Raw genomic sequence first — 8,778 nt, forward strand, 5'->3', positions numbered from 1 at the left:
TCACAACATCAATTACATATATATATATATATATATATAACTCAATTGTGCAAATGAAAAAAGAAAATGTTCGAAATTTTAGCATTCTCCTTAATTAGAAAGCTTAAGTTGGTGACAGTACCCTTGAAAAGGTCAAATGATGATGATAAAATATAATCTAAGCATTGTTCATAGGTAATGCATATATGTGATGACAAGTTGACAACTCATTCATTTGGTTTCCATGTTTTCATGCTAAGAAAATGGGCAATGCTTGGCCAATTTGAGCCATGTTGTGACCCAGACAGGAACAGAGGGAAGGGAAGAAGGAAGATTGATCAGAAAGAAACAACTTTCTATCATTCTATTCCTCATCCTTCCTTATTCTTTTCACCCTCTAAACATATAGAGGTAAATACAATAATAATAATAATAAGAAGAAGAACACTTATATATCAGAAATCTGATTCTGCTGTGTGGCTAATTTGCTCTACATGCAAAGAGAGTTTATGACACAATAATCACATTTCAACAATCTTAATTACTGCCCCTCATGCTATATTCAAAGCACGTAGAATCTTATTCTTTTTCATTGTTTTACCATCCTCTTTTTCTGCTAAAATATGTTATTAATTTTTCTTTAACTTAACTTTTGGAATGTCTTTGGCAAGTATCTTCATGCATGTGATGCAACACCTTCTTTTTCCAATAATATGTAACACAGCATGAAGCAGATCTTACAAATTTGTGCAAGTAACAAAAGTTTTCAAGTTACGGGTCATATTATCACAATCAAGTTAATAAATTTGCAGGGTGCAACAACTTTCAACATATTGTTACTGGTCATATTCAACCAATTTCACAGGTGCAAAGTTAGAACATAATAAAAGCTTGATCTTGGCCAATTTGTAACAAGTCCTAGAACCTATAATAGACCATGTCTCCAAGCACTTTGAGAAGAGCAATTGGGCTAGTGAAGGATCAAACAAGCATAGGCCTAGCAAAAGTGGGAAACAGCACCTCCCTTTCAGACCTTGATGTGGCCATTGTGAAGGCAACAAGGCATGATGAATACCCTGCTGAAGAAAAGTACTTTAAGGAGATTCTCAGCTTAACATGTTACTCAAAGGCATTCATGAGTGCATGTGTTAATACCCTTTCTCGGCGTCTCAGCAAGACGAGCAGTTGGACGGTCGCGTTGAAAACACTTATGTTGATTCAAAGGCTGCTATCAGATGGTGATTCTGCATATGAGCAGGAAATATTCTTCTCGACTCGGCAAGGGACTCGCCTTCTTAACATGTCTGATTTCAGGGATAACAAGAAGTCTAATTCATGGGACTTCTCTGCATTTGTGCGCACATATGCATTGTATCTAGATGAAAGGCTTGAGAACAGGATGCAAAATAGGCGTGGAAGGCGTAGCAGGTTCGGATTTGATGATGATGAAGAGGAGCATAGGGAAAGAGGAAGAGATAGATATAGAGAAAGAGATAAATATACAGAAAGAGAGAAGGATAGAGAAATCAAAGCCACACCACTGCCTAAAATGAAGAGTGAGCAGTTATTTTCCAAGATGCAACATTTGCAATTGCTGCTTGAGCGATTTTTAGCGTGCCGTCCCACAGGTATGTGATGTAATGAACAATCAAATTGACCTGATAAAGCTTGAGAATTCTCCATTTTTCCCTTTCAAATAGATAGGAACAAGAAGCTATATGCATTCATAAAAGATGCTATCATTATAGAAAGATACAAAATCTTCATATTGGGTTTAGAAAGTGACATTTTTTTACATTACAATGAAGGAATCTTGCAATATATGTAGCATCAAAATTAGTTATGTATTATATTTCATCTTGATTAAACAGTTCACAATTTGATCAATTATCCTGAAGTGTATGCATCAATTTACATTCAGCCTACAATTAGTACCAATAGCTATTTCAAAAATACATCAACTTGCAACATTTGTCTGAGATAGGAAATCTTGCAGTCTTTCAATTAATGCAATCATGAAATTTACCATATATATACTATATACACATGCACAAAACACAATCTCAGCTGTTTCAACTTAACAGGGGGAGCAAAGACTCATCGACTTGTGATAGTGGCTCTCTACCCCATTGTGAAGGAGAGTTTTCAAATATACTATGAAATTACAGAAATACTGGGTACCTTCATTGATCGCTTCACTGACATGGAGGTGACAGAATGCATTAAGGTGTATGACATTTTCTGTCGGGTTGGAAAGCAATATGATGAGCTAGACTTGTTCTACGGCTGGTGCAAGTGTATTGGAATTGGACGCTCTTCCGAGTACCCAGATATTGAGAAGGTCACAACCAAGAAGCTAGAAATCATGGATGAATACATCAAAGACAAGTCCATCTTAGCACAAACCATGAAACATAAAGAGAAGAATGACCGTGCCGAAGCAAAGGAACAAGAGCCAGAAAAGGATATATATGCAATAATGGCACTGCCACCACCAGAAACATTCCATGAGGAACTAACAGAAGAAGTGAAGGAAGAGATCAAAGAACAAGAACCAAAAGAACAAAAAGTGGTGCAAACAGAAGGTGATCTTCTGAATCTAGGAGATGATATAGTAACACATCAAGAACATGGTGACCAACTGGCCTTGGCATTGTTTGATGGTGCAGCACCAACAACAACAAATGTCACACTAGCACTTCCATGGCATGCATTTGATGATGAATCAGATTGGGAAACAGCACTAGTCCAATCAACTAGCAACTTGTCTAACCAAAAACAATCATTAGGCGGTGGATTCGACACACTTTTGCTCGATGGCATGTATAAACAGGCATCAACAAATGCAGCTATGCAGGGACCAGGTTATGGACTAAGTGGAAGTGCTAGCAGTGTAGCACTAGGTTCAGCTGGAAGGCCAACAATGCTAGCATTGCCGGCAGCACCAACATCAGGGAGTGGTTCAAGTTCGGCATTTGCAGATCCTTTTGCAGCATCAATGGCAGTGGCACCTCCAGCTTATGTGCAAATGTCAGAGATTGAGAAGAAACAAAGGTTATTACAAGAAGAACAGATGATGTGGATGCAATATGCAAAGGGTGGCATGCAAGGACAAGCTGCATTCACAAAGCTGCAGCCTAATAATAATACTTATATGGGAGGGTATCCACAGAATTATGGTAATTATTATTATCATTGATTAGAGAGGAAAAAACGTTAGTTTGGACTGACACCACTCACTATCTCATTCCCCCTTCTAATGGAAGGTGCAGTAAATTATAATTGGTTTAGGTGAAACACTTGTTGCCAAACTTCTACTAGGAAAGGGTGAAATTTTTTAACGTATTCAAATAGTGCTTCTCTCAGAAGTGTTGCTCACACAATCTAAATTACAATAGACTTTCAAAATGCTGGAATTGTTTCATTTCTCTAAAGTCAAGATATAAGTAAACTGTTTCAGAGGACAACAAAGAATAATTCAAGTTTAAAAGTTCTACATCAAACTCTTGAAAATCAATTGCAGCATTTTACAAACGAATGATCAAGGCAGCAGCAATTGGAATAGCCTTAATTCAAATGAGACAGTCTTTGGATCACTCCCTTTCACTGATGTATTACTTGGTTCCACAAAATAGTATACTAGAGATAGAGGCATATCCAAAGGGTGCCAGAGTTGAGGACCCTAGATGATATAGTATGAAGTCAAACAAGATGATAAAACATTCAATGGAGAAAATATCCGTATACTAGAATAGTTCTCAAACACAAACTATTTCAAAATTGAAGTATAGCAAACAGATCTTCATAGACAACATGAAATTTAGATGTTTAGACCACCAGGGGAAAAATAACAAGGGATTGAACAAAAAAGTGAAACTGCGAATTCAATTTCTCAACCTAGAACAGAGAGGTTCCTTTTCCCTTCTTGTCACCACCAATTTCAAAGTGCTTGCACCTCTGCAAAAACAATAACAAAACAAACATGGGCTAACCATTAGCTACATACCCATGCCAAAGAACAATGACAAATCATGAAAAACAAATGCTAACCTTGATAGCACGTTGGGAGACATGTTTGCAACCCTGGCACTGCAACCTCAAGACAATCTTCTTTGTGGTCTTTGCCTATTCAACACAATAATAATTGTGAATTTTAGTTTCCCAATTACTTAATAGCTTTAACAAATGTCCCAACATTTAGCAACCAATTGAATTAATTCCTCTTATACATAAGCTTGGTTTCGATTAGTATTGGGGAAAGATCACATTTTTACTAAGATGATCATTGAAAGCTGTTTGAAGCACAGAATAAAACAATCCAAACACAAACATAATACATAATTCCAACATCATGGGTGTACATACAGAAAACAGACATACAACATGGCAGCAACACAAGTATATCAAAAATCTCAAACAGTAAAAGACATGACAAAGCTATGATACAAGATAAAAAATGGATACAAGACTAACATTAAAACAACATCTTAAATAACAATAGAGGAACAATGTTTTAAAAGTTAGCATAAAGCAATTGTAAACCTATCATAAACATTTGAAGTGTTAGAACATTATTGTGGGCATTTCCATCTATAACATCATAGGAAACTAAATTGTCATTTAACAGTTCCTGTGAACAATTATCATGTGCTTCATAAGTTTACACTCAAAATCCCCCTACCTACAATTTAGGGTACCCCTATCATCCAAAATATGAAGTGTTATGTTAGAGCATACCTTCTTGTGGAAGACAGGCTTAGTCTGGCCACCATAACCGGATTGTTTGCGATCGTAACGACGCTTTCCCTGAGCAGCAGTGCTATCCTTACCCTTCTTGTATTGGGTAACCTTGTGCAGTGTGTGCTTCTTGCATTCCTTGTTCTTGCAGTAAGTCTTCCTTGTCTTTGGAACGTTCACCTACAACCCAAATTGATCAATCAATGTCCAATAATAATAATAATAATAAATACAACAAAGTAAACGCATATATTCCTTTAATTCTCAATTCTTATTCATCTAAGCTAGGTCATAGAACACGAATCAATTGATTATTTAAGAATTTAGAAAAATCAGAATTTAATGTAATTTGAATATTGCAATATATCAGAACTTGTACTGAATTGGAATATAGATGAAAATTGAGGAATGAAGTGTGAACCAGAAGAGGTTACCATGGTCGCGGCGGAGGTGGTGAAGACGGTTGATTCAGTTGAGTTGTGCGCTGCAAAATCGTTTTGAGAATCACACTGTTAAGTTTTTAATGGGTTCGGGGAATTAGGGTTTATCATTATTGGGCTTTGTGGATTGGGTTATGGGTCGTTTTGGTGCATTTTTTGTGGCCCGTTAGAATAGTAATGTCCTTCTCTGCAAATTTGTTATTTTTTGGACCCAAAACTTCAAATTTACGTGCAGAATTATTAGCTATTTATTATAGTCTTGAATCTTGAGTTTGCATGGAACCCGGGCTAATAAAAACTTTTTTGCATGACTGATTATATGGATTATTTGAACTTGGGGCAAAATATTGTGTTTAGCTTTCATGGATACTAGTAGAAGACACTCCATTCGCATGGGCGAGAATCTATTTTGCATTAATATATGTAAATAATAAAAGAATAAATTGTTAATCTAAAAGTTATTAATCATTACCTCATGTAAAATATTAAACTCAAAGTTTATCCATGCATACACACGGGTCGCTCCATCTTAGCTCAATGTGAGTAGAAATAGTAAAATGATAAATTGTTAAAGGATCAACAATTTAAAATGATAAATTGTTAAAGTATCCAATTTGAAGAAATCGACCGCATTATATAGTCAAACATACACTTCTTAAAGAACATAAAACATGATTTTAGTCATCCTTTAAACTTTAAAGTTTTCAAAAATAACTAAAAATAGAGCAAATAGCTAATATTTGTTATTTATTAATCCATCTACACTAAAATTGCATGAGTTATAAAGAGTCATTTACACATTTGAATTTTTTCTAATGCATTGGGTTAGCCAACTATACAATAGGTAGAAGTACAAAATAAAAAATCAACAATATAAGCATGACAAAATATTTCTTAATGTGTTTCAGTTAGCATTTTCCTTACACAAATTTCACCGGACCACCAATATATTTACATGGAAATCAGAAACCGATACAAAACAATATCAAGCATCAAGTTGATGATAGCAATAACAACACCATATAGAAAAAATCAGTCTCTTTCTTTCACCAATAGAAAAAATCATGGAGCTACGTGCCTTCTATCGAGACAAATTTTAATTTTTAAAATAATAATAACAGATTTATCTATTAAAGCTTTCTAGGTTTTATAGTTGTATGCGCATGTATCTTACGCCAATAGTACAACTTTTAAATTTTATATTTAACAAAATAACAATAAAATATGTAGAAGTTACAACTTTAACCTTATAACTAATGTTTGTCAACAATAGAGCTCTAAAACATCAAAGAACTTCTAATGTTCTTCATTAGTCTATCCCTCTAGTTGTTTTGTAATAGTATTTAGTTTCCTTACTTAGAGAAGAGAATTGATTAAAATAAAGAGGACATCATAAAAATAATTTTTTATAGTAATATGTAACACTTGATAAAATTGATCATTTAGTTGAAAGTATACAATAGAATATAGTCCATCACTCATAAATACTTCAACTCATTGGGCAGGACCACTATAAAATCCAGTAACAACACTTTGGTCTTACTTCCACATAGCAAAAAAACATAAGATTAAGTTTTTAAAGTAGCACCGAACATAAGCATAAAAAAAATTCAGTGAAAAGCAAACTACCATTTCTAAATATACTTATCCTTAATAAGTGTTCTAATTATAATTTTCATTAAAAAAATCTTACATAACCATCCAAATATAGCGCAGGACATCAGAGCAAACCCATAATAAATTCTATAAAAAAAATAGACTTTTATGTTTGTCATTGAAAACATAATTTTATCACCCTAACATTGCCTTAACTATTTTCCTCTTCAAACATAAATAATTAGAAGTAATAATATTCAATGATCATTAAGCTATGTGTCTATGAGCCTTTCACATATAACATGTATTTAGGGATAGGAAGACAAAAACATACTTGGATGGGGAACATATGAAGAAACAAATGGAGAAAGAAAATGGTATAAGCATCCACTAAGATATAAGACCCACTAAGATATAATTAAAATTTAAAACCCTTGGTTACCCGCTCAGGTACCTGCAAATAGTATAGGTTTATGGCTATGAGTAAGCACTAATTGTACCCACTCGGGTAAGCACTACAAACAATGCAAGGTCAAAGTGTTAAACATAGATAATCATAAACATAAAACCAAAATGTTAAAAGCAAAATTGTATGTTTATTCAAGGGAAAAAATGGATATAAAGTCTTCCATTTCTCTTATTCATGAAAAAGGACATAAGAGAAATTCCTTCTGTAAGTATAAGATATACATAAAGGACTTACCTTTATTTTTATTCATGAAAAATTTGAATATATTGCAAAAATGAAAAAGGTATCATTTTTAAGCGTAAAGATGAGATAAAAAATAGAAAAAATGAAGAACATCATAAACATGCACTCATAAAAGACATGTTTTGCTTCAAAATCAAAATCATGAAGAATGGTTCACTACACAGAACAATGAGAACCATTATTCAACAATATTCAATTTCTCTAACAAAAAATGTTACCTTAAAGAAGGTGGACCTCTGATTCTATGGGATTGTCTAGGGGGAATATGATTAAGAGGAGCTGGACAGGGTCAGGAGTGGCTGGGGGAGGGGTTGAAATTGGTGAGATGGGAGATGTAGGTTCTGTTGGAGCCTGGATTAAGTGTCATGGTCTAAGGAGAAGGGTGGAAGGGAAATAATTAGATGTGTCTAAGCGGGGAAAAGGGAAAACAAATTCATAAAAAAATAATATCTCTAGATAAGAAAATATTGTTAGACAAAAGATCATATAACATAAAGCCTTTCGTACCATCTTTATAGCCTAAAAAACAGATTTTCTAGCCCTTATGTCAAATTTTCTTCTATGGACAGAGATGGTGCTAGCATAGGCTAAGCAAACAAAGACTCTAAGAGAGTCCAGGGGAGGTAAAGACCCATATAGGAGTTGAAAAGGGGTCTTGTTGTGCAATAGAGGTGAAGGTAATCTATTGATGATGTGCATAGAATGTTGTATAGCAAAATTCCATAACTTGGGGGAAAGTTTAGACTGCAACTAAATGGCTCTAGCAACACTTTAAATGTGTTGATGTTTTCTTTCAACTATACCATTTTGTTGAGGGGTGTAGACACAAGTTCTTTGATGTATGATTCATTTTGAGGAAAAGTAATCATGCATCAAAAACTCATCATCATTATCACTTATAATATGCTTTAATTTTGTATCAAATTGAGTTTCTATGAAGGCTATAAAGTTCATGATGTGTTGTCTTGTTTCATTTTTGGACTTCATTAAGATTACCCAAGTGAAACGAGTGAAATCATCTACTAGAGTTAAGAAATAATTGTGTCCAAAATTTGAAGTAATAGAATAGGGACCCCAAATATCTATGTGCATAATATCAAAACATCTAATAGATGTAGTATTGTTATTGCAGAATGAAAATCTCTTCTGTTTAGAGTAATGGCATATATCACATGGTAAATCCTTATTCTTATTAAAACATATAAAAGTGTAATATTTTGAAAGACTATCTATTATAGGGTTAGAGGCATGACCAAATCTGAGGTGCCAAAGATTGGTAACCTCATTATTAGTAGTGGAAGCTTGGTGCACATA

General features: G+C 34.1%; 2 protein-coding genes across 2 annotated transcripts; one reads left to right on the forward strand and one right to left on the reverse strand.

Annotated features, from left to right (window-relative positions):
- Nucleotides 1-230: 230 nt before the first annotated feature.
- LOC109336901 (putative clathrin assembly protein At1g03050) lies at nucleotides 231-3,341 on the forward strand. The gene is made up of 3 exons (XM_019573728.1): nucleotides 231-550; nucleotides 792-1,607; nucleotides 2,064-3,341. Exons 2-3 carry the CDS (start codon nucleotides 917-919, stop codon nucleotides 3,176-3,178), a joined length of 1,806 nt encoding a protein of 601 aa, XP_019429273.1. The 5' UTR covers nucleotides 231-550; nucleotides 792-916; the 3' UTR covers nucleotides 3,179-3,341.
- Nucleotides 3,342-3,698: 357 nt separating this feature from the next.
- LOC109336902 (60S ribosomal protein L44) lies at nucleotides 3,699-5,283 on the reverse strand. Its single transcript, XM_019573729.1, has 4 exons — nucleotides 5,151-5,283; nucleotides 4,717-4,896; nucleotides 4,030-4,104; nucleotides 3,699-3,936 (listed from the first exon to the last, which is right to left on the reverse strand). Exons 1-4 carry the CDS (start codon nucleotides 5,151-5,153, stop codon nucleotides 3,877-3,879), a joined length of 318 nt encoding a protein of 105 aa, XP_019429274.1. The 5' UTR covers nucleotides 5,154-5,283; the 3' UTR covers nucleotides 3,699-3,876.
- Nucleotides 5,284-8,778: the final 3,495 nt, after the last annotated feature.

Source organism: Lupinus angustifolius, unplaced genomic scaffold (assembly GCF_001865875.1).
Source record: "Lupinus angustifolius cultivar Tanjil unplaced genomic scaffold, LupAngTanjil_v1.0 Scaffold_1_387, whole genome shotgun sequence".
NCBI lineage: Eukaryota > Viridiplantae > Streptophyta > Magnoliopsida > Fabales > Fabaceae > Lupinus > Lupinus angustifolius.

Excerpts from the sequence above, each read along its gene's own strand:
- LOC109336902 (XM_019573729.1), bottom strand. Across the intron at positions 4,105-4,716 it reads AGCCTGTCTTCCACAAGAAG|GCAAAGACCACAAAGAAGAT; the intron begins GTATGCTCTAAC and ends TGTGTTGAATAG. Across the intron at positions 3,937-4,029 it reads TCTCCCAACGTGCTATCAAG|AGGTGCAAGCACTTTGAAAT; the intron begins GTTAGCATTTGT and ends TTGTTTTTGCAG.
- LOC109336901 (XM_019573728.1), top strand. The coding sequence starts at position 917 with ATGTCTCCAAGCACTTTGAGAAGAGCAATTGGGCTAGTGAAGGATCAA. Across the intron at positions 1,608-2,063 it reads TTTAGCGTGCCGTCCCACAG|GGGGAGCAAAGACTCATCGA; the intron begins GTATGTGATGTA and ends TCAACTTAACAG.